Source organism: Arctopsyche grandis, chromosome 3, assembly GCF_051622035.1.
Source record: "Arctopsyche grandis isolate Sample6627 chromosome 3, ASM5162203v2, whole genome shotgun sequence".
In the NCBI taxonomy this organism is placed as follows: Eukaryota; Metazoa; Arthropoda; class Insecta; order Trichoptera; family Hydropsychidae; genus Arctopsyche; species Arctopsyche grandis.
This window is the reverse complement of record NC_135357.1, coordinates 30,102,880-30,130,300: the sequence shown is the minus strand read 5'-3', so window position 1 is coordinate 30,130,300 and position 27,421 is coordinate 30,102,880. Positions and strand designations below refer to the sequence as shown.

At 34.7% G+C, this 27,421-nt stretch overlaps 2 protein-coding genes across 9 annotated transcripts in view; both read right to left on the bottom strand.

Moving 5' to 3' along the window:
• LOC143909500 (uncharacterized) overlaps positions 1-8,890 on the bottom strand; it is a 286,312-nt gene extending 277,422 nt beyond the window's left edge. The window contains exon 1 of the mRNA XM_077427508.1: positions 6,591-8,890. Coding sequence (XP_077283634.1) covers positions 8,272-8,703 — 432 coding nt within the window. The 5' untranslated portion in view covers positions 8,704-8,890 and the 3' untranslated portion in view covers positions 6,591-8,271. The remainder of the gene's footprint in view (positions 1-6,590) is intronic.
• RhoGEF2 (Rho guanine nucleotide exchange factor 2) overlaps positions 1-27,421 on the bottom strand; it is a 120,157-nt gene that overhangs the window by 34,524 nt on the left and 58,212 nt on the right. Inside the window, exons 1-3 of one of the 8 annotated variants that reach the window (XM_077427492.1) lie at positions 23,283-23,396; positions 5,242-5,590; positions 11-1,114 (exon numbers count right to left, since the gene is read on the bottom strand). The exons of the other annotated variants lie outside the window; for them this stretch is intronic. Of the exons in view, the coding sequence (XP_077283618.1) occupies positions 11-1,114; positions 5,242-5,425 (1,288 nt within the window). The 5' untranslated portion in view covers positions 5,426-5,590; positions 23,283-23,396. Of the gene's footprint in view, positions 1-10; positions 1,115-5,241; positions 5,591-23,282; positions 23,397-27,421 lie in introns of those variants that run through there. 8 annotated transcript variants of the gene reach the window in all.

Sequence of the window (27,421 nt, the reverse complement as noted above, 5' to 3'; positions counted from 1 at the left end):
GGATTGATACCTTTGAAGGAATTACCGAATAGCCAATGTGATGGCTTCGGTGGTGGAGGAGGAGGTACGAATCCTTTCGGAGGCAGAGGAGGTGCTTCTTCATTCGAACTCCTTCTTTTCACTTTCCGTCTACCACCACCAGTTCTCTTGAGAGAACCGCCGAAAGTTTTTCTAGATCTAAGTCCTAACACTTTTGGGTCGGATGATTGTTTAGCCACTTTTTTAGCCTCACTTTTGGCTGAAGTTTTTTTCACTATAGGCTCCTCATCGGCAGTTTCGCTCTCCTCTTGAGAAGCCGTAGCTTTGGCATCGTAAAATATCTCACCATCAATCTCATCGCCCGAATTGATCGAAACGTCTGAACCATCGTGCTTCTTGGGTAGCGACGGTTCACGATGAACTTGGACCATGTCGGAATGCGTTCTTTCAGAATCGATGAAAAGAGCAGTCGAAAGAAGTATATGATCCACAGCACTATTCTCTATGCCCACAATAGGAACTGGTCTCTTTCTTCTTATGAAGTTTAGCGCTCCTACAGTAGACGCTTTAGCTATCATTTTGACGCCCATCTTCTGGGCGTGCATAATTTGGCTGCTGCAGATTTTCGGTGCCATTTCTTTGATTTTGGTGTCTTTCTTTTTGCAGATCTTGTTGCACGTTTCAACCACTTCCAACTCGTCTGCTTCTGTAATGGTAGCGTCCGATAATAGTAAAACTACATTATCGTTATGCTCAACAGGTGAATTGCAGTGGTTCTTATCGTGCTTTTTATCGTTGACGTGATTTGCATCAATTACACCGGCTTCTTTCTTCTTCTTTAAGTTTTCTCTTTTTTTGGAATGTTCGCCTATTTCTCGTTTGGCTGCTTCTATCCACTCATCTCCCATGCTTCTGACTAATTCTATGGTATTCGATACTGACATAGTCTTCCTATGCTTAGGTTTGTTCTTTTTCTTTTTGTCCGGTTCGCATTCTGAATCCGTGAAGATGATAGTCGTAGTGTCGACTTCCTTCAGTGCGAAGTTGTTTTTATTTTCTTCCTCGTCTTCTGTTTTAACCTTTTCTTCGTGCTCCTGATGGTGTTCTTCCAAAGAGCTAACGTCGTACTCAAAATCTATCCAAAAAATATTTAAAAATTAAACGTTTTCCGTCACACAACGGTATTATTCAAAGTGTGTATTACGAGTGAAGACTTTTTACGCACTGAATTTTCCGAATCGAGTTAGCTTCATGGCGGTGCGAAAATGAAAACACACGACAGTTTCACTAAGAAACAACGAAAAGACTGACGCGACTACGTGAATGGGTGGTAGGCAACGGTAATTGTTTCTGGAAAGCAGAAAGGAAACGTTTGTGGTCTGTCGAGGAAATGACTTGTGTACTGGTGACGATGAAGCAATCGTTACAGATAAAGCGACCAGTCAACAAACTACACAGAAATCAGAAATCGCTTTGTAAACGCGTAATCACCATTACAAAACTAAAATAAGACCCACCAAACCGGGGGACGAGAGGAAGTATATACGGTATCAGCGACGGAAGGATGCGGCGAGTTCATACTAGAATTAAATTTGACTAAACGAAACGCTGGGCTATTTCTGTGCAAGAAATGCGAAGGGGAGTTGACACAAAGAAGAGTCAAGGGAATAAATATAGACGTGGAGAAGTTAAAAGTAATGCAGGGAAACTATTCAATTGAGAACCAATGGAAGTGAGTAGGCAACAAACGAGCGACCCATTGCAGCAATAACAGAAAGGTTATCTACGTTGTGACAAAATTACAAATGTGGCTTCCATTGTCAATGTTAAAACAATAAAAGGGTTTATGGACCGTTTTGTCATTACGTAGAGTTATACACAGAATAAAAAATAGAACATGAGCAATTCTAAAAAAAAAAAAAAAGTATAGACTTCATAAACGTAGTGACATTTCATCTGAAACATCCTGTGCTATAATAAATTTCAACCTTGAAAACTCAAATTCAGCAATGAATTTTGAATATTGGATACATGACAAGTTGTCATTTATAGCACCAATTTCAGACATAAATTTGACTTTACTGGAAATTGAACGTTTTGGCGCATGCTGGAATCACCATTTTTTTGAAAATTGCAGTCTAGGTCCATTCATTTCATAAATCATTGACTTAAATGGTGGGTTCACACAAATGGAATGAGCAATGAATAGTCGAAATTGCAGTCTGCCCTACAAAGCACCCAAAAAATATTCTTTTTACTAGTTTTTTTTTTTTAATTTTCATTTGAAATTTATGGTATTAAACTTGTACATATGAATATAAATATATAGATTATAAATTTTTTGAAATGCTTGAAATTTGATGGAGGAACCGTTCCAACAATGAAATCAGACAAATTGGCAAACTCTCATAGGAAATGATAGACTTGGAGTAACAAATACTCAAGTCTGACCTACAGATTATTCTCTCCTAAATCCTGCGACCTCTCGGTGCTTAGCATTAATTCAACCACCGAGCAATGGTGGTTGCGTCAAATAGAAAAAAAACTTGCATCAAAGTTGACAGCAATTCTTAAGAATATCATCATCATCATCATCAACTACATCACCATCCACTGCTGGATGAAGGCCTCCTCAACAACACGCTTCCTCTCGTCTCTGTTTTGCGCAACTCACATCCATCTCACCCCACACATTTTTTCTAATCTCATCTACCCATCTTCCCCGCAGTCTTCCTTTTATCCTTCCATTCTAGCACTTCTTTTGTCCATTCTTCTAGCCACGTGGCCCGCCCATTGCCATTTCAATTTCTTCATTCTATCCACTACATTCACTACCCTTGTCATACTTTTCACCCACGTATTCCACTTCCTGGCTTTTCTCGTTATGCCAAGCATACAGGGTTCCATACTTCTCTGAGTGTATTTTTATATATTGTTAAACGCCTAAGATTATTTCTAATGTTTTACAAAATATTTCTTAAAAAAGGAAAAAAGTGGACCTGTCATTTTTAAATATAACGGCTCACATATATACTCGAGCGACGTTGTATAAAATTCAATCATTATCAAGAAAATAATTCAAGACAGCATACATATGTATAAGGCAAAATCCTTTAAACCGCAGAATGTGCATATTTAGATCATTGGTATTCGTTTACAATGAAAGAAAGTGAAAAATACATTAATTTTGCCATCATCGATGTCATCAACCTCAAAAATGATTCCGACCTTCGCCTCAAGACAGAACCAGACGAAGTATCTACTAAATTACACGCATACATGTTTCAACTAAAATTTAATTACGTTCCAAACGCAAGACAAAACAGATCGATGCGTGCACTTTTGACAGATTGTGACGCGAATAAACAGGCCACGCGTGATGTCATGGCAGTGGGTGTAATGCAGTTTATAGATGTGTATATAAATATACGTGTAAATACATAATTTATTTATGTTTCGGGGAAGCTGATGGTCGGTAGGGTGCGTGGGCGAAGTGATAAAATGTTGAGGACGACTCACGCTTTGTTTACAACGCACGCAGGCACGCAAAGCACGCAAATAAGATTCGCATTATCTTTGTGTAGTAACGCGTTAAATGCACCCAAAACTACACATGGCTCGGATTGTAGATACATACGTACATATGTTCGGGATCTATTTTAGCATCCGAAGAAACATCTGGCGAGTGAGTGCCGCCGTTTATAAATGTCGCATAATTCACGCGAAACGCAAATATCAGCTACAAGTGCACAGCTTGCTCCATTTAAGTTCAAGTTCGATCTGGTGAAGTGCGTATTTAGCGGAAAAGTGGGCGAGAAAATGCAGTTCTGTGCGAAAAATATGTACAAGTGTTGAATTTTTTTCCAACACTGTATGTGGGAACGTTTTTTTTTAAATGAAATTAATTATATTGTGGTGAAAAATAATGTAAATTTCATAACAACGTTGCTTAAGAAGTCAATAAAATTGCCGGTTGGATTCCGATTTACTGTATGTTACAGATCAAAGATGAATTCGGATAAGTGAAATGGGATAAGCTACATATTTATTAGAACTTTTGGGAAAGATGGCATAGACCCGATTGTATATTTTCCCATGATGCCGTTATCGGGTTGCCTATGAGCGACATATATGGTATTAAGCTTATATACATATATTATGTATAAATGTAGATTATTAATTTTTGAAATCATATTCAAATAGTGGTGATGTCGAAGGTATGTATGATGATTTTTGCCAATTTGATGAGGAACCGCTTCATCAATAAAATCAGAAAAATTGGCAAACTATGATAAGAAACTTAGTGGGATCTGGTTGTCAGGAGAGATAGGCGGCACAGTAAAATGAGACTCGTTGAGCGATTTAAAACATTTAAAGCGCCACAGCAATCTAAGCGGCACATGTACAAGATGACAACTCGATCATTCTTCAACTCATGCATGCCAACTTAATCATTTATACATGCATTTTTCTAAACTAGAAAATTAAATGCCACGTTTATACATTATAAATTTTGTAATCATATTCAAATAGTGGTGACATTTTTATTCAAATATTCAAATGGTGGTGATAGTTTTTCCAATTTGACGAGGAACCGTTTCAACATTGAAATAAAGATAAATTGGCAAAATTTTATATTTCAACTTGGAGTCCCTTATTTATTATTATTATTATTATTCTCCCTTAAGCCCTGTAACCTCTTGTTGTTTAGCATTAACGCAACCACCGAGCAATGGTGGTTGCGTCAAATAGACAAAAAAATTCATCAAAGTTGACACCAATTCTTAAGATCAACTCTGATGGAAATTGATCAACGTGAAGTCACAAATATCCAAGTCTGACCAACAGCACAACAGATAATACTCGGAATAAATTCTTTTCAATTGAGATCAACCTACCGGATGAAATCCAGCAACCTCTCGGTGGTTAGAATTGACGCAACCACCAAACTATGCTGCTGGCTAAAGATATGCTGAAGATTAGGTCGTAGTTGTGAAGCACATTTAATGGAATGGAAGTTTAAAAGTGGATCTTTTTTTAATATATCAATTTACCTAAATGTAGCAAAAAAATCCTCCACTTAATTGTTTTCAAAAAAATTAAGTAATTGAGTATTTCGTCATTGTCAAGCAACAATGTATGACGAGGAATACGGAAGTCCGAACAGGATGGAAGCTGCGCGCGTCCTTGACTCAAATACGCGTAACCGGATTTGTGCGAGTCTTCACTCGAACATACACACACTTTTAATCATCTACTGACCACCATTTTGACTCTTTTCGATTAAATCCAAACCGATGACGTCTTCATGGTTCTCCTCTTCTTGGCTCTTGTTTTCGTCTTGATTCCTGTTCGGCTTCACCACGACGACCTTCTTTCTTCTTATTTTACTTCGATTGTTGTTGGTGGCCTCGTCGGAAGGCCTGTTAGGTTTTTTGAAAAACATGATTTATTTTTTGGTTTATCGCCGCACTATCACAATATCCTCGACAGCTTCATGTCACAATACAATCGTTTTTTTTATTTATTTATTTATTTATATACACACAGTTTATCAAAGGTTTTGACACTATCAATTTTTGAATTCAGTGAAAGTGTTGACCATCGCTGCCTAGATCAAATACATATATAGGTAAATAAATAGACGGAGATTTTAAAATAGCCCCGTTTACGACGCTCGAAGCTCGTCACGACTCATTTTTGATATAAATAAACAAATTTCGCGTAAGTGACGCGCATTACGAAATCGATAAATTGTGACACGCATATGTAAATTTAGAATGCAAAATCTGTCACCTGTCGTAGTGCGAATCATAAAATTATATTTGATTTGAATGGAGTTGGGAACAGTGTGGTAGAACGAATCCAATTTCATGGCGAGTTTAGCATGAAGTTTTATGAACTGAATATTATACAAACGAAGCGAATTAGTAATAAGAAAATTCTTCGAAGACTACATATAAAATAAATAAAAAAAGATTTGCGATAAAAATCATAGGATACGGGTTAAATTTACCTACGAGTTCTGAGAATGCGATAATCGCAAATTTCGTTATCATTATAAACAAACATGTATGTATGTATGTCTAATCAGCGATATATGACGTGTACGATATAACTAGATTTGTTTTAAACATAACTAGGAATACCTAAGCAAGATTTCAATTAACCGTTAATTCAATAATAAACAGAATAATTAAAAGACGAGAACATCAAAGTATAAGCGGCCGCTTCTAAGGAAGGTTACATAAACATGACCTGAAATATGTCTACATAAAACAACTTTCAAGATCATATTTATGTACATATGTACATTAAAATAAACGTTTGACGATAATATCAATAGTCACCATGCATAATTAGTAGTGGAAAATATTATTTATTGATTTAGACTTCTATGAAAACATTAAAGTACAGTACTGTATCGATCGAATATTTTTAAAAGTTGGTTTAAATTTATACCTGTATCAAAAGTATTATTATAATTGAAAAATTTAAAACAGCTTCGTAATTAGCGAGGCGTAAATCGATTTACACGGTAGACAAGTTCTACAAAAAAAAAAAAACCGCGTAAAAAACAATATTGCATAAAGCATTCACATTAAGATTACTCTAAGAATTTGTTCAAAACAAAAATGTGACTTTCCAACTCAATTTACTAGTCGAGCGACGTTTTCACGAAAAACCAAACCTCTCCGTTTAACCTGGTATTTTCACAAGTAGCAAAAAACCAGACACTATTCTAAAAAATCTTGAATTTGCAATTAAAACAATGACTGAACACTTCACTAAGTGGAAAATTCAAATTAATCAAACCAAAACAGACGCCATATTCTTTAGTGTTAGAAAGCATAAGCCAAGTTCAGATCTGAAAATCCCCTCTGGAGAAAGTCTGAAATGGCAGTCAGTAATAAAATATTTAGGAGTAACGTTTGATAAAATAATGAGATGGGCACTTCACATTGAGGCAGCGAAATGCAAGGCGATGCGGGGTATATCCTCAATATATCCAATATTTAATCGCCATAGTTCTTTATCAACTCAAAATAAAATAAAATTATATCGCGCGCTCATATTACCATTATTAACCTATGTTTCACTTGTATGGAATAACGCCTCGAATACTAATCTTTCCAAGCTCCAAGTAATACAAAATAAATCCCTAAAAATAATTTATAATACACCCATATATACTAACTTTAAAAAACTGCATGCCATATATAATATTCCGTTTGTTACAGACATTACTAGCAAACTAACCAGTAGATTATATGACATAATCACTAATAACCATACTAACACACTTGTGAAGAGTCTCGGTGATTACAACAAAATGTCTATACCCTTCAGGTATAAACACAGATTACCTAAAAACAATCTGTTTTAGGTCATCGACTTTAGAGAGTCTTTAAGTAATATTATGTATTAGATGTATTATGAACATTTATAAGGATTGTAAATAGGTTTTTGAGCTCTTTTTCCTATTATGCTGTAGATTAACATTAGAATTATATAATACTATGATTACTAACCAAATTAAATTAAATTGTAAAATAGAAAATGATCAGTAAATCAGTAGCTATTAAAATAGATATAAGATGTATTGTGAACATAATTTCGTAATAATAAAAAGCATTTAAAAAGCAAAGTTTAACCTGGTATCAACTTATAGTTGGACTGTATTTTCAGTTGTAATATATTTTAACCAGTTGGAATGTGATTCACCATATGAATCAACTAACGGGAGTCAGACGGAATATATTCCAACTAGTCAAAATATATTACAACTGAAAATACACTTAAACTATAAAGGTAGTTGTACCAGGTAGATGAAATATATTCCAACTAGTTAAAATATATTACAACTGGAAGATACACTTCAATAGAATTTTATTATTTGGCTATTTGTTAAACAAACCGTGTGAGAAGATGAATGATTTTTTCAACTGTTAATTTTGAAAAACCGTGTAAAGCGAAGCGTTAATTGTCAAAGCTCAGGGCGAAGGGAATAGACATAAAATAAAACGCAATCAAAGTTACGGCAGATTGAACAATCGATTAGTATGCATTGAACTGTCAAGCAGAAGGCGACAGATATTGCATCCATATTGACACTCACCGACGTGCAAAAAGAAAGAGAGAGAGACGAGAGTTAGAAAGGTCTAATTAGAAGACGGCGAGAACTGAAGCTGAATTGAAGCGCAACGAAACGAGCTCGGAGCGACGCAAATGAAACATTCAAAGACACGCGAGAGCTTTAACGAGAAACTTTTTATAGTACAAAGGGCGAGTTTAAGGAGTGCCAAAGGAACTAACTCTCCTCCGCGAAGATTCAAGGGAGAATGCTCGTTGGCAGATGGCGGCGGATCTTTTTGTAACTGAGATGGCGGACGCGATTTTTCGCCAGAAGCACAAGTTGAGGAAAGGTGAAAAGAGTAGAGGAAATTCTGGGTGGGTAGTCGATCGATTTCCGTCCATCTTGGAACCGGGTCTGAAATATCCTCGGCGTTCGGTTCGGTTCTGGTTTTGTGTACGGTATTCGTTTGATTTACGAGCGATTGACGCGAGATAAACAGAACGGTCAAATCGACCCTTCCAAAAATTGATATTTTCGCGGGAAGACGCCGGTCCATAATAGATTTCGCGTGACGACGCTGTGATGTCTCGTTTAACGCGCTTGTGAGTAAATATATGACGTCGGTTGAAGAGAGTTGTGTGGTTCATATTAAGACGTCAGATTTTGACGTTTCAATATTTTTTAGGCATATACAAGAACAGTTGAATATATTCGAGATTGAATTCATGCCGGTCGTTTTCTATTTAAAATATGGTTAGGATTATATTTGTACGATATGATGAAAAAATGTTTTAAAACTGTAAAAAATCTATTAAAGTGTACACACACACAAACACACACACGGCCGTCTTCTAAAATAAGCAAAATCATGAAAAATCTGTTTCAGTGCTTGAATAAACAGTAATATTGAACGTGTTTCCAGATTTCAGTTAAGTTGCGCACTTTCGGTTTTCTGGATAACTTTTTTTCATAAATTGAAATTAATTTCAATATGTTTGAATTCAATATAAACAATTGATATCGTTTATTGGACGACATTAGAATGATCATACATTTTAAATTATACATACATACATACATAGTTCCAATATTATAATTTAAGATATTATTAATTCGTATAAAATGAGGTAGGGAAACTATATCTTATTTGATTTGATATCTTCAATGTATGAAACGATTTATTTACTAAAAATAACTGAGAGAGGCGGCATAGCCAATGGACCGAAGGGTTTGTCAATAATAATAACAATAAACAAGAATAATAAAAAAACAAAAACTAGAGAAAATGAAATTAAAAAAGAATAAAATAAGAGTAAACCAAGGAAGAAAAACCCACTCATTTTAGGGAAACATCCAGTTTTTTTCAAAAGAAGTCTTGAAGAGGTTGCTAGAAGTTACTAATTCATTTCGTAGACTATTGTAAATTTTAACCACTCCATTTGAAAATAAAGGGGTTCTCTAATATTTTGTAAGAAATATATTTTGGAGTTTGTGCGTATGACCTCTCAGATGAGCGTTTTTGTAAAAAGGTTAATCATAGAACAATTGCAGTGGTTATTTATAATGATGTCAACTTTGATTTAAATCGCTCCCCATTCTTCTCGTCTCCAATGTGGAGAGATGCATTCTTTTCAATCTCATATGATTATTTTTTTGTTAAAAAAAACAGTTTATTACTTGTTTGTTTATTTGCTTTTATTGTTGGAAATATAAACGACCAATAAATGGACAAATCTTGTCTGATATTTTCATCTGTAATTTAAATAAAAATAAAATAAATAAATTCGAGCCTCCTTTTTAAGCAGAATGTATAAACAATTAAGGGCTCGAATTTATTTAATTAATATTATATATTTTTTATATTATAATTTAATCAAATAAATGTCTACATTTAAGAGGAAAAACGCAACCGCTTCAGGCTGAAACGTGCTGAAAAAGATCGCTTACTACGAAATCCCCAATTTCTATGTTTACCGAAGTATCTTCAGGGGGGGGTCTCCCTTGAGCCCAGGTCTGATCACGACACCGCAAATATTTACATAAAATCGTACGATATGAGTTTCCGAGAAATTTCTAAGGAAGACGGAGCGACAAACAAAACCGAATGAATGGATGGATATTACAGACCGGTGACGATACACAAATTGTTTTTAAGTGGGTGACGTAATTTTGCACATAACGTATCAGCAGAAAAAGCGAGTAGGGTAAGGTCATCAAACGAAAAAAATCACGAAAAAAAGACAACAGAACAAGGTCGACATTGAAAAAGCCATTAAGTTTACGTGACCATTGATCGATTATACAGAGTTTTGGAATAGATTCAATTTGAATATTAGCATATCGTATGAATTAAACAGTATTTGTGCAGTAAAAATGCAATATGTACAAAAAATAATGGTGAGTTTTTAAGGTTTCTCCTCTTCCTTGGGGAAGATATGTCGTTTGAATATCAATATGAGACGTGGTATGCGATACGCGTTTATGAATGTGTTATAAGAGCACGTAAATCCTGAATTCGAACAAAAAATAAAGAAAATATCTTTCTGTATGTATGTTGTATATAAGCGGCATTTCCGTGAACACGTCTGAATTTAGATGTCGCCCGTATTTTTTTGTATAAAAATACGGAACTCAATGTGTTAAATATAGCGTAATGAATTATGCACTTAATAGATTGAATAAACAAACATAGGATATTTCTAAAAAATATAACGGAAACGCGAAAAGTAAATATGTAGAAAAAAATATTTATTTCTTAAGTGAATCGTTTAGTATTCAAGCGCTATATCTTCAGGATTTAATTTATTCGCTTCCCGTACAAATTTATTTACCAGTTTTAGTAACGCGTTTCCTGTCTTTGTACGAAATGTGTTCGACTGCAGACCGGAAATTTGTAGCAATGTTGTGACCGCACTATTGCTTTTTTTTTTTAAATAAGACAAATATTGCAAATGCAAAATTTTATGAGACATGTATGTGTATACATATACATAGGTAGAGGGTTTAATTCGAGTGGGGCGCGAATACGGTCCAGATACAGAGGACGGGATGCACGGTGTAATTGAAACGAATTTAGGATCATTTCGTGAGGGCGTGATGATACGGCTAGTTGGTCGGGACGGATAGGATAGCTTTTGGGATAAAATTATTACGCATAATGGCCGGGAGCCGGATGGCGCACATATGGTGGCGGATAACGGCGCCATATCGCGTTTTGCGTTACACATCTTAATTAGAAAAAATTGTGGACGATAAAAGCACATTGGGTGCGAAAGCAATGATATCCATTTTCATCAAGGATTTAAAAGATATGTACAACTAAAATTGTGGTCATAGTAAACTTTCGCCAAAGTTGCCCACTAGGAGCAACGAACTGTATATATGCTGCAGTTAATTTGTAATGTGAACATTGACAAATTAACATTTCAAAACAGAAACAAAATTGGGCTACTAAAGATTTCATATCAAAATTATGTATGTACATAATTATATGAAAACGGAAGGGATGTATGTATATGTGTTTTTTACATGGAGATTTCAAATAAAAAAATATTACGATAATCAGAAGTTCATAAGGAGAACGCACCGTGATCATTGACAAATATGTATACAAATGCTTATTTATGCGCGGACAGCCGGACAAGTGTGCGGGGATGGAATGAGAGGGCGATGCTCGAGGCAGCAATAAATAATACACAAATAATGAGCATTATATAACGTAGATACATACATATATACGAATTTAATGCAAGCCATGCTGAGACCGTAGCGACAATAGCTTCGGTTGTGTTTCATGTAGGATAGGTAGGAGAGGAAGGGGGGGGGAAGAGGAGACAAATTCCAAACGGTCTGAAATGATAGTGAAGCCTGCAAATTCCCCTCTGCCCAGCGGTGACGAATTAGTCAACAAAATTCGCCATAAACAGTCGAGTGCTTAAACGTTAAATTTAATTTTGGCTATGAATTATTATTAATTTAATTGAAATATTTTATTCTCATACAATCTGGATTTCAATTTTATTTTTATAATTTATATAAACTTTTAAGTATAAAACGAATCAACAACTAATATGGAAACATAGATTAATACAAAGAAACTGTTAAAAATGAGTGAAGAAATGTAACTGTTTAACCCTTGTGAAGGGGCGGTAGAAAGCCATGTTTGGATAGCTTCGATTTGTCATGAGATTCCTATGTAATTTTTAATGAATTCGTTAATGATTAAAATTTCTAGCTTCATGTTAGAATCATTCATTTACTTCAATGTTAGCTAACCCCCCCCCGTATTTCGGTAAGATATCAAAACGACCTGAGTATTGGAGGTGGTTTAAAAACAGTTCACAACTTTTTGACGGGCAGAAATGTCACTGAATTAACAGAGTGAAGGCAATAAAAAGCTTGTAAAAATGGAAAGAAGTCAGTTTTATATAAAATCTATTATATATTATTTCACATTACAAAACTTATACATCATTATTATCCAAAACAAAAATAGGGTTCACCGACGAAGCGATTTGTCACCCGACTTATCCATCGTGAGATCGCTGCCTACGATATTTGTATCGTAGCTAAAGCTACAGCATCCGGTTCAATGTTTAACAAGATTTGAAATATCTATCAGTTAGTTTGCTGCTATGACAAATTGCCCAACTGATTGCCGTACAGTCTGCTGTGGGCCCCTTTATGTTGCGTATTTGTAAATTCACCACGTTTCTATAAATGTATAGATTTGTATGCCATTTCAACCACCTGAAGAAAGATTATTTATGCGTAGCTACAAAATTTATGTATCATTTGACCCACCAACACTAACACTAACAAAAGTCTAACTAACACCTTGCCAAGGTCTTATATACATACATACATACCATTAAGAATAATTTGGTATTTGAATAAATATTATAAAAATTAATCACACCAGAGAGCTAACACTTTTAAAACAACTTTTCCCATTCAATATTTACCCAACTCTTATCTTCTTCCAAGAACAATTCTCAGAATCGAATTTTACCTGTTGTTTACGCATGAATTAATAACACATACAACACCTTTCAGAGTATTAAAAAAAATGAACAAACCCAATCGAAAGGATTAAAAAAATCTATGCAGCATCTCCAAGCGGCATGATATACCCACTTGAGTCTATTTCGGATCAACCACTACTAGGCAACCGTTGAATTAGATACATAGGTACATAAGATATTCAATAAAAATACATAACTCAGATTCGAGTGCATAACGATAACCTTTACTTGCGTCGATACAATTCGACGTGGACTATAAACCCTTAGCGTGTGTGTGTTTGTGTTTATCGGGTAAAAATTGAGATGTTCGAGACGCAAAATTAATATATAAAAAGCAGACTCTGTCGGACATGTGTTGAATCAACAGGGGCCAGAGTGGTGAATAATGAATCGCGATTGTTTACGAGAATCGATACGATGAGTTTGTAACGAGATTAATTTATTATAATAATATGGAAGCCACACTCTGCTACTTGGTTATATACTCCTATATACGGAAAACTTGTGTATTATAATTGAAAATCAATGTCAGTTCCATAAACGCTACGCTGTACATTTTATACATGTCTGTATTACAAACTTCTCGTTATGAAATAAATATTCATATCGATCAAACAATGATGTGATGCTAGTCGTATTGAAAATACGTTAAACTTGGACTATACACGTTTGCAAAACTTTCAATGTATTCGAGGAAGAATTTCATTAATATGAAATTTCTCTAAATATGTTGCAAATATCATGATCGGAATAAAAATTTCAACATCTCGATATTTTATGTATAGTCGTGTTGTTTAATCAATACGTGTATCGTTATAGACCTAAACGTGTGTTGGGTATAAGGGCGAAAATACACTCAGTGGTATGGGACGTCATGTGTCCTTGGCTTCCCGTTGTGCACGTGCAGAATGCATGTGTTACGGAGGTCACAAGTGTATTTCTTCAAATATGGGATTAACCGTTATCGATCACTGTCAAGCAAGGATACAATATAACCGAAAACAGTTTAGGGGGTGATTTTTGAAGGTGACTGTGTACCATGAATATGGGCTAGGGGTGCTGTGTTTTTTCGCGTGTTTTTAAGTATCAAAAAAAAGTACCACGACCCACTCAGTGTGTTTTCGCCCTAAAGCGAGTAAGTTGCTTTACAATGTGATACAAATAAAAAAATAATTTTTCAATTAAAAATTAACTGCTAGAATAAACAAAAATTAATAATCATTCGAGTATAATGAAAAACAAGTTGTCGTTGAGATCGTTCGATCTACGAAGTCCCACCCCTACTCCATGGAAAAGATGCGCACATTAAAATCGTTGCTTTTGCGCACCTTTTACGAGGAGTGGGGTGGGCCTTTTGAAATAAACCGATCTCTATATACATACGTATACATACCATGCAGAATTTTAATCCTTTTTTTCATTATTTTGAAATTTTTTTGTTCGTTTAGCGCTCGGCAATTATTATATTCATTTGAAATTTGCCTCTCAAACTAAAATAATAGCAACACATACATACATTATCTAATATATAGTTTCGAAAGAGACTTTGTATGTATGTAATCTACGTTCGTTGGGTCGTAGAAATCCGTGACGTCATCGAACAAATGATTCGATTTTTTTCGATTCAAAGGATTCGAAGTCCCCGGGGGCAAAGGCGCCGAGGACGAAGCCCTAGGGGGCGCAGACGACAGGGGCGGAGCCCTAGGGGGCACAGCCACGGGGGCACAGGCGCCGGATTCTGGTATACATATAATTTTTTATAAGAGACTTACTATATAATATGTTTGTTTGTTCGTGACAGTTAATTTAATAAAAACAACAAATGAGTATTCAAATAAATTTATATAAAATAAAACTATTCGAATAAATTTAATAAAATGATAAGTCATGTTTAAGCGGTTTATATTACAAATGTCGAGCGAAGCCGGGTAATACAGCTAGTATTCAATAATTTATCACAACAACCATACTAATACACTTGTGAAGTGTCGGTGATAACAACAGGATGTCTATATTCTTGAAATATTTATTTAAATTTGGACAATTGTGTGGCATTACAGGAGTCCCTAATGCGCTACAATGATCGAAAATAATGATGAGCACACGCTCACTGAGATGGAAATGATCAAATTTAGGCATAGCATCAACGAAGTCGGATAGCTCTTGGAATATGAGCCATCCGATAAATAACTGTGCGGGCAGAAGGTACAATCATCAAATGATGATGTAGACCACGCACATAATTATTAGGGACATAAAAGTCTCAACTGTTCCAGCAACGACGGGCATGACAGATTACCACGTAGAAGCTGGAGAGCAAAACGAATTAATGATAAGTTTCACTGAAGTTCAAGGGAATTATACCAGAGCATGTCCAAAAGGAAAGGAGTAGGGTAAACATATGGGTAATACCCATACTCTTTCATACATAGGAAGCTAAGAAATACTTTTTGCACTCGCATTATACTCTAGCTTGCTTCTTTAGTCTTAAGTTAAAAATGATATGTAAATTTATAAAATGTAGTATGAACATTTATAAGAATTGTTAATAGGTTTTGAGCTTTTTTCCCTACTACATATGTATATTTTTCTCTATTAGACCAACATGAAAATAAGATAATAATACTAGTGATTGCCATTTACCGACATATTTAATTTACAAAATAAAAATAACATATATTAGATAGCTGTATGTGGTTACTTCTCCTAAAACGTTAATCTAGATTAAACCGTAAATAATTAAAAATAAATCTCAAGTCCATTCGTAATCTAATATATATGTAATTTCGAAAAATACTTTGTATGTATATATGTAAGGTTTGGTTGGGAGCATCGAAAACAAATCAAAGCTTCTATTATGACGATATCGATATCGTTGAATATTATTTATTTTTGATTCAAATAAATTTTATAAAAAAACATATGAATATTTTCTAATAGATTCGCCATGTTTAAGCTGTCAGATATCTGGAGCGGAGCATAGAGCAGGAGCGCGGAGCAACGAGTTTTGGCACGGAGCAGGAGCGGACCGGATCACGAAAATTTGAAGTGCTCCACTGCTCCGATATTTTGTTTTTATGTATTAGAATTTACAAATTAAATGGATGCTTTTTCTTAATTTGTTTTTCAATTTATGATAAATTAAATATTTGATGGTTTAATATCATTTGACACGTGGCACATCATGTACATAGTTTGGTTATATTATTTTATAAATATTTTGTTTTATATACTTTTTTCATTTATTGTTGTTTAGTACAAATTAATGTGTGCGCGCGCGCTTTCTTTTTTATTCTTGATTGTTTTCTCTATTATTGTTACTATTGTAGTTTGGGACAACCATGTGCATACCATGTAGTATAGTTATATCTACATATGTATGTATTTTCATGATATATATATTAAATATTAAATATTTTAATAATAAATAAATAGTCTATAAATAAAATTTTATAATTTTTTATCATATGTATATGAATAAGATTAATAAATTAAATAAATAAAGATAATAAATAATATGATTCCTATTAAACTATTCGGAGCACGGATCGGAGTTGGAGCAAGTACTGAGGTGTCGGAGTGGAGCAACTAAAAAAAGTGGTTGCTCCAGATCTCTGGTTTATATTACAAATACTGAGCGAAGCCGGGTAAAACAACTAGTAATTAATAATCAAAATTGAAACAACCGTCTGATCGCATTTATTACGACTTGGTTGGTCTGTGTTGCCACTCTAAGGGCCGGGCCGCACCGCTCAACTCGCGAACAACTTGGTTGAGGGCGACCAGACCAATGCATGCAGGTAGATGGGACATGCCACACTCGTCAACTTGTTTGTCGCACACATTTCCATACATTTTTTCGTGTCGCGCAACAAGTCGGTCGACAAAGTTGCACGGTGCGGCCCGGCCCTTAGGCATTCATCAGTGTAGCCACTCTTACGAACGCATCAGTGGAGCTACAAGAGAACTGTCAAACTGACAGAAGGCTCGCTACTCGCTATCACTTCCGAAAGCGATGCTGCTAGAGCTCCCCCCCCGCACAAAATTTTAGTAATTTTATTAAAAAACATTAAAAAAGTCAACAGATTCGTTTATAATATACTACTTAATGAACATATTGATATAAGTTGAAACAATGCTGTGTGTGTTTAAGGTAATATTCAGTAATGGTGATACGGTAAGGCAACGACTTTTGACTAAAGGTTGAGACTTAAAAGTGTCAGTTTTATTTTACTCACTCGATTTATCAAAAAATAGTCCGTTGTCGAAATTTGAATTGGGAAATGGGCGTGTTTACACGTCGCGATGAAAGAGCCCTCTGGACAAGTATACAAGGCAGCGGGGCAGAGCAGCCCATACACGCTTCGACGAATGATCGAAATACACTCTCGGCACCGAGCAGATGTTCTGCGTATTATTATTTCGCGGAATAATAATGTTGGGTGTGTTTGCAATTCCGTAAATAGCCGAGTGTGTCGATTCACACGAGAGTCCCGCTCCGACCGTCCAAAATGACCTATTTTTTCTATTTACAATTATTTACAAGACACCGACCGCGACTGTGTTAACGATTCCGTCGATACGAAACACGCCGGACTGCATTCGCGCTATGCAAATAATGTACGATTTTATGCACACTCGAGAGGGGCGTCAACGGGTTAAATTCCGACGGTGCGTAACCGTTACTCAACCTGAAAATTTGCTAACATTCACATTAGTTTGAAAAAATCAGCCGCGGGCAAAGCGAAAATTGACAGCTCGCTTAACCCCCAAATGACTTCAATTAGACTAATTGGTGGAGCGTGGAGATTTTTGGGCCTCTTACAAATTAAAAATTCCACTACGTATACGTACATGAAAATTCATTGCATTTATTATATAAATTTTGTTTTGTGTGAGTTTCCCTACATTATTGCTTACGTGCATCGAAAGTGTTCTCATAGCCGCGATATGCGTGAATCATTGTCGAATTTTGTTTTTTATACTTCTTATATTCCTCAAATACATAGATAAAGTTGTGGGTTAGTCAAATTCGAATATTTTTTAGATAGTTTTAGTTTTAGATAGCACATGTAAAAAAAAACTCTGGACTGCATGTATTGACATACATATGTATGTATGTAGGTTTGACAGTGATTGATAACAGTAACATATGTAGGTTTGAGAGAGAACATATGTAGGTTTGAGAGTGATCGATACATATGAAGAAATGTAGGAAAAAAGATCATATGAATGACATAAGACACGCCCATTCACAACTGGAGTCTACCTAGGCATGCCATGGCGTAGGATTCTGTATGTCTGCGTTTTAAGCCAGAGAGATACACCAAATTTGGCGGTTCTTAATCAGAAACTGTATATTTGCATAGCGGAAAAACAAACAAACATTTTTCTTTATATATTAGAAAGTTTTAATATAAATATAAATACATACACACACATACACAAACATGTTATTTATTTTTTAGAAAATAAAGCTAAAAAGCAAGAATTATACGTAATGTTTTTTTTTTTAAAGTTTATTGAAAACGTCTAACAAAGAAGAAACGGTAGATATCATAATATTCTTTACTATAGGTAATTCAGAATTCTGTTAAATATCTGTTGTTTAATTCAATGTGAAAAATGAAAAATTATAGTTATTTTACAGATTTAAAGCACCAACAGATAAAGTTCTATCTGTGAAGTTACAATAGGGGGAGTCGGTCAGAATGCATTTAAGACTAATGTTTCACCGGTATCTACACTGACATCTCCCTACCAAAACTGCCGTAAAATATCATAGTCATCAATGTATTTAACATGGATCAGTCAATTTTTTTTTACAATGGACCGCTGTTTGTTTGTGCCCCCAATCTTTGCGCCAAATTTATTGCACTGAATTTTCAAACTGTACCTAGACATACACAACGATTGAAGCAAAGCAAATAAACAAAAAAATCTTAAAAGCCACTCGATTAGATTCGACAAGACGGGACTTTAAACCCCATCGGCTCTCGACCGGTTAAAGCCTTGAGAGGCAAATCGACTCGCGGAGGGATATCAACGAATTCGATTATCCGTCGCCCACTTAACGGCGAGATGTTTGTTTGCCGTTGGCATATTTTGCATTTTTAGATATGTTCCAACGAACAATCGAAACGACACTTGTTCAAACTGAATCGAACGTGAGTGTGGGCATAATGCACCGTGCGAACGGGAGCAAGCGTTTAAATTTCCCGCTAAATGCTTCAATTGTCCGACGTGTGAAAATGTCGAAGTACCCTTCCGAAGATCGACATAGATAATATGAATTTATTACTACAATAAATGAATAGATCGAGAAGATTGAGATGCACTCGCACTGACTCTGTTTATACGAAATTTCGTACGTTTTCTTTGAAATACATACATACGGGAATGTACTTTTACTCTCAAATACTGAATGACGCACGAAAATAAATAAGGAGAGATCATCTGTGCTTTGTCGGCGAATCGGTGTATCCTTAAGTTTTAGGATTTATAACTTGGACTATTAATTATGGAGAAAATCGGACAAGGGTATTGTAGAGTATGGGAATGCATTGTTTGATGATGTTTTGCATACAATGTATGCTCCATAGCAGAAGTTGACAACATTTTCTTAATGTTATTAATACAAAAGAGCATACTGAATATGTAAACAATGAATGTATATATGTTTATAAATACAAATAATTATGGGATGCATCAAACAATATTTATCAATGATCTTATTTGAAAAATAAACAAATAAAGTTTTTATACTGGAAAAACAAATACACTATTTTATACAGCAGCCTCTCAATGACTTGACATAATTAATTTCAATGTAACAAATTTTGTCATCGACACACAATCAACTATCATTACGTCAGATATGTATAGATAGTTGAATAAATAGACAATCCAGTAAATCGTATACTAAGACAATAAAAAAATAAATAATTGAAGATAATAAAAGATTTTACAAAAAAATTCATAAAAAATATACTCTTCATTCTAATATTCAAGGAAAATAAAACAAAACTACATGGATTTAGGAAGATACATCACACATTTTATGTCGTGTGAACTTTGTACCAAGGAGATGATCGCATAGATGTGTCAGTGTTAGAAACAGATGTACATACATACTTATGAATGTAACCAAATAAGCTATTATGCAGTAAATTATAGAAATGAATTCAAATTATTCACAGTACATAAAATATTGAAACTCGTATAGACCTTTCCAGAATTCAATTTGAATTTACAGCACCTGCTGATTATGATTGCAAATGGAAGATCTACATATGTACTTCCATTACCCGATTGATATTTCTGTAGGTTGTCTCAAGTTGTCACGAATACTTTCGAAATGACATTGACAGTAGAAATATACCGAACGGGATTTCTTTGAATATCGGCGAGATTTCAGCTGAAGACCTTCGCTCCAGATCGTTTTAAAAACACGCTTCTTTTTGTCCAGATTCGCTTCAAGCCGATTGCCAAGAGGCCAAATGAGTCATTATGTCCGGCGCCAAAATTCACGGGAATGACGACCCCGATAATACGAACGAAAAAAATTTAACAGGATTGACACAAATCGGCTCGCAGGACGACAAAGTCCTCAAGTGGAGGTCGAAGCGATGACACCCAACGGAGGAGGACTCCTTGAACCGGGCTATGAGGTCATCTCTGCGAATGCAAATTGTATGATGGCTCAAAAGCATTGTATGCATAAACACATATGTACTGTAAAATTGTATGTATATAGTTTCAATGTTTTTTCATTTTAAAAAGACAGTTTTTGTCATAAAAAAAGCACTATAACAAAAATGAACATTGTTTTTAAGTGTATGTGTTTATTATTAAAAGTGAGTCAATACTGAGAAGTTGTGTAAATAAGATAAATCAATCTTGGAATTTCCCCAGAGTGCTAAAAGCAAATGTATCACATTTTGAGTAAGACATTAAATTAATAATTAAAAAGCATATGTTTAAGAAATAAATTAATCAATTTCAACGTCAATGTACAAATGTAGATTAGTAGAAATTTCCCAGCGTAAATTGGTTAAATTTCCTCATTACATAAATTTATTTGAGCCGCTATATGTATTTGAAAGGGGCATAAGTCCATTATTCTTCATTTCGAGAAATATTTCGCAAAACATTAGATATAATGTTTTGCGTTTAACAATATTTAAAAATAATAGTGGCCTGTAATACGTTTATTCTGCTTTTCCGAGATTCTGAACATATCGAATTAAAATAAGTTATAACAATTTGTGAATTGAGCCAAAGAGAAATAGTGTTTTTTGCAACTGAAAATTTGACTTCCGCCACTTTCACATATGTATAACGTTCAAATACATATAACTCATTTATCATTTATTTTTTCAATAACATATTTATTATATTTTTAATATTAAACAGTACGTAATATATAATTCCGGATAGATTTTTATGCTATTAAAATAAGATAAAATGGCAATTGGAATAAAATTATTACATACAGTTGCAACACACCTGTTGTAGGTACGACCAATTTAGCTACAAAATGAATATGCTTTTACTTTATTTTTTATTAAAATCAAAACAAATTGGTTGTTTTCATATAAATTGAACTATAAAGGATGTAAAATAAATATACTTGTGAATTTCAAGTTATATTTCACTATTTGTAAACATTTTAGTTATCTAATTCATTATCAGTATATTTACATTGGCGATAGGCATTGAGCCATTTTTCTAATAGTACGGAATCAATTTCATTACGGCAAAAAGATAATCCAAGTAAATTACAGTAAAACACGTATTTTTTAGTGCACTTTGTGGCGATAAGGCATTTTATCACAACAATAAAAGCCAATTGAAATGAATCACTTTGACACGAATGGTGGCAATAAAAGTATCGTCGATGATAGCACTTTCGAACTAATTTTTCACGTGAGATTGTCGAAAGAATTAGGGCGCCTGTCCATCTAGAAACCATTGTTTGCGATATATGAAGCGAATTAATAACTATAACTAAAAAAAAAGCACCGTTTTGGAAAATTCAATGGGCATTGTGTGACTTGTGCACGCAGTTTCTTTCGGCGATTAATTAATTAATTAAAAAAAATAATAATAAAGCGAACGAAGAGGTTTAAGAAAACGTGGTCAATGCGATCAACATTCTTATTCGACATGAAAAAAAGTACAAAAGAGAAAAGACAACTTGGTCCAGGTATGTGCCGAAAAAGTCCAGACGGCCTAAAACGTCGAGTATGTGAAACGTTAACCCGTTGTCTGCCTATGCAATATGCATGTATATATTTAGAATTTTTCGTTGAGTAATATCTGCGTTCCGATAAAATCTGAATTTGTAATTTAAACAAAGACAATTGTTCAAACTTAAACCGGTGTCGACGTGGAACAATGACGATGATGATCTTCGAGTATAAGCCGATTTTCAATTGAAATACACAATGTGCATATAAATATAATATGATATTTCAGAACATTTCGCGCAACAGTTAATTTTGTTATAATATTTGCAAGCAGCATATAAACAAAACGTTTGGTTGTGTAAACAATCCCGATTCGCCTTACGAAATACACCTGCTTTTAAATTACGGGCAAGGTAATTTAAATATAATTTTCAATAGAATTCGAACAAAATATGATACTTTCATCGAATTTGAACAATATTGACAGTAAAAATATAAGTTAAGATCCATTAAGTGACAGTGACATCAACAGAAGAAAAGGTTGTTATTAGAAAGCAATTTTATAATTCATACTATACATACATATTTTGACGAAGATTAATTCTATTGGGTATCGAATTACATTTCAGATAATAAGATGGAAGTATTCAAGTGAAAATTAGGCGTCTTAAGGCCACTATTATGATTACTGATGTAGTTTAAAATGGCAAAAAAATGAGCTCAGATTCACAATATAAAATCGATAACACTTTCGGAACACACCATACGATACAAATCAACATTGGCACACATATCAGGTAAGTCTTGCGATAACATTAAGTGGATATCATATTGCGTGTAATTTTACGTATATTTCGATACCAACAATCTCCATACACAATTTTTAAATCCTATCAAAATCTCATGAGATTCTGACGGACGATTTCAGTTAGGGGTCGAACTAGGGGGTGGTCTCCCGTCGCGGGGAGGCAGCGACGCTCAACATTTTTATCCACGGACACACAATCTCACCATCACTCAACACGGCACTGCACTTTTATGCACTTTTCGGTCGAATCGCGAACTTTTATCACATCGCACGAGCGTCGGGCGATGCTCGCGAGCCAGACGCCAAGTTCCAACTGTGGCATAAAAACAAAAATAACCAACGAGCGTGACGAGCGAGCGAGATAGTGCGATGTGTAGTTGGCGGGTGGGAGCGAGAGGGGTGTATATCCTCCAAAATGCCCGAAGGTGCGCGGTGTCTGTTTGTTGCTTCTCAGTTTTTTTTATTTTATTTAATTTTCTGTGCGAACAAGTGTGTTTGTTAGTGGAGAAGAGGTTGCTGACTCACCGACGGCAACGGTCAGATTCGAAATAACACGTTGAGAGCGGCTCGATTTCGGCAGTGATACTAGGGTCAAGGACGAGGGGGGGCCGCAGCGTGTTAATTGGGGAGTGAAATTCCGGATGAAGTTTCAATCTTGCAAATTGTGGAACGAAACTTTGTTAATGAACTGAATACTACAATACGAGAGTTTGCAGGAGTATCGAAAAGTAACTCGATGACGTTTCTATTTAAGGTTGTACGATGGTTGATCGAAGTATCGGATCTGTATGTAGATAAATACCGCATCCTGAAAAATGCGGTACAAACATTAATGTCTTCTTTTGGCTCGTACTTGGTTGAATCTGTATTTTATATATTTTTAACATTTACAGAATACTCTCGATTACCCGGGCACGGATTATTCATGCTTGAAAAATATTAATTATTTTTTTAAATTAATTTAATTTTTTTATATGATTATGAGACGCACGGATTGATTGCGACCGTAAACACGCGTGTTATTTGAAACAAATGATGTCAACAGAAATGTTTTTCGTTCCCTTTTTAAATGTCTTTTACTATTGCGTTAATTCTTTCATTCGCTTTTGATCAGCGAAGAAGTACAGAGCAGATTTTTTCGTAACATACGCATGTTAATTGCTGATGAATTCTGCATCGAATTTCGAGAATATTTGCAAAGAGAAAATTTGCAACCCGATCAAATCTATAAAGCAGATGAAACAGGCCTGTACTGGAAGTACTTGCCGACAAAAACACTGGCTTTAATGAGAGAAAAGTCCGCTCCTAAATAAATAAATAACTTAAACCGTCCAAAGAAAGGATAACAGTCATGTGTTGCGGAAACTCATCAGGTAGTCATAAAATGAGACTTTTGGTGATTGAGAAAGCAAAGAAACCTCGATCTTTTAAGGGAACTGAAATGATAAATATTCCGTCGATTACACTGTTCGACAAATGACGACTTTTAAAATGTTTCAGAGACGGGATATGACTTTTCTTATAGATCTATGCCCAGTGAACACGAATCTGGTAATAAAAAGTGTTGATTGGCTCGAGATTCGGAGATATATGTGTTTTTTAAATCGCGCTATTTTTCTATATCTTGGTGTTGTTCGGTCGATTTCTCAAAATCTGTTAATTTTCTGTTCAAAATGAATATTGGAATCTATAGTCGGGTATTTTATCTTTCATTTGTAGTACTTTTCAGCTTTCAAATCTCTCTAAGTAGTCGTCCAGTTCAAATCAAAAGTTAAAATTACGTATTTTCACTTGTGATTTTTTCCCACTGTTAATACTATATTATATTGAGTATTTTCTATTGAAACATGTTTATTAGGATAGTGTTCTGGCCACACTATTTTTTGATTTCGTTTAAAAGGGTTAATTGGATGTGTGGTGAATTTTAAACCGGTAAAATTGTGACCAAAAACTTCGTATTAGTAGAGTACAAATTTGTGTTGTGTGCGCTGCATCATTGAACGCTGCATCATGTGCGTCATTGTATACAACAATATAGTGGTCACAAACTTTTTTCAATGTGTTTTTAAATAATTTTGTAATGAAATAATTAGAAGGATTTGAATTTAATAATATATTTATTGAATACGAATATGTATAGCGTAAAAATAAATATCAGTACATTTTAAGCACCCGAATAAAAATAAAAATAGACATGGAAAATAAAAACAAAAATAAAAAAACACATATATCTCCGAATCTCGAGCCAATCAACACTTTTTATTACCAGATTCGTGTTCACTGGGCATAGATCTATAAGAAAAGTCATATCCCGTCTCTGAAACATTTTTCGTGTCGAACAGTGTTATTATAGTCAGAAAGGGGCATGGATGGACAGGGAGATTTTTGAAGATTGGTTCAAAAAGAAATGATGGACTTATGGTTACAAAATTTTTGCTCCCTAATATGATATCTTTGATTCAGTCCATGGACCAAGGTGTTATATCATCAATGAAACGTCTTTATCGTCAAAGTCTTCTGAAAACTCTTGTTGAGAAAAATGACGATATTGGACGCTATACACGGAATAACGCAATATTGATCAAAAGTAAAACCAATAACACTTGTTCGATCATGGAGATAGATTCTTCCTGACATGGAAATAGATTTAGTGGATTCTGAAGAGAATGAAGCACATGATATATCTGAAATATGTGGATTATTGGAAAATTTAAAATGTTTTGTAAACGTGGATAAGGAAAACATCGAGGAGTGGCTCAATCATTGATCCAGGTGATGCAGATATCGTTTCTTTTGTTTCTCAAGAGGAAGAAAATGAGAGTGACACTACAAGTGAAGAAGATACCAGTGGTTACATTAGTCATAAAACGGTACAACAATAGTACTACATAACTACTAACGGCCACTTATCTGAGTATTAAAATTTTGAAACAAAAATTTGTGTTGTAAATATGATATTATATTTGAAACAAAGTCAAAATTTGATGATTCGGACTCCCCAGCATTAACCTGGATAATCGACAGTAAACTGTATTTATTAATTATTTTTATAATAATAATAACAATCATATGAACAATGTGACCTGACAGCTTGTCCCAAAATGTCACACCAGTTTTAGAAAAAAATAAAATAACAAAGAAAAGAACAATAAAAATTACCAATCATTCATCTCATTCAAATAGCCTTGTGTTGAATCTCATGAAACTGACCAGCTTATCAACATGACAATTGAACAGGTCCATATGTTCATCTATCACGTTGAGGAACCGGAAAGCCTTTACAAGAGATGAGTTATTGAAAGCAGTCGTTTTCGCAGAAATAGGTTGGAAAAGTAAGCGATGAAGCAAAACTCTACCACATTCGGGCGCCGAAAATTTAAATTCCAATAAAATCGAAGGGTTGTCAATTTTTCCCTTTAATACTCCAAAGAAATATTTGGAAATGGCAATAATTCTTCTTGAAGATAGCGAGTCAAAGCCTAGCATACCTTGATATAGATATATACCAGGAAGGCTTGACAGGAAGACCCCAATGTGCCTTCCTGGACATTTAATTACAAACAATCCAGCATTTTAATTACATAAATCACTGTATTTCGAGGAGCTGAAGGACACGAAATTAACAATTAATTAATTAATTAATCCATTGAGACATCTATGGATTTAGAATTGTACATACATTTTTACATATTGTACATAAATCAAATTCGGATATTTGTGACAGCGGGTAGGATGATTTTTGCCAATTTGAGGAACCGTTTCAACAATGAAAATCAGAAAAATTGGCAAACTCTGATAAGAAACGATCGACTTGGAGTCACAAATATCCAAGTCTAGCCAGCAGTATTAAAGATTAGCACGGGATCGAACCCAGTAATCTCTCGGTGCTAAACATAAACGCAACCACCGAGCTGGCACTGCTGAAATGAACAAGCGGAGACATAAATAATCAACTACATAGTACCCGCTCGCGAATATAAAATATTATATAATAGCTTTTATCGACAAGTTTACAATCCAGGACAAATTAATGTAAACCATTAAATACTTTTTGATTTGAACTGATTTCATTATTATTTTGAAAGTCATCAATTAGATTTAATAAAGAATTTCCGAAGAATTTATACGATTTCGAGATCAGATAATTGGGCCGGATCCCGGAATCTGGAAATTGGCGTCGATTCCGACAAGTCGACGAACGTGTGCTATAAAGGCACTGACAAATTGTAAAATCCACTGGGGCAATTAGTGTGCCCGATCGGAAACAAGGATGTTGCGGGTCAAATAATATCGTGTGTGCACTTCGTGGAAAATTAACCCAATGGCGACCTTGGTACGTTTG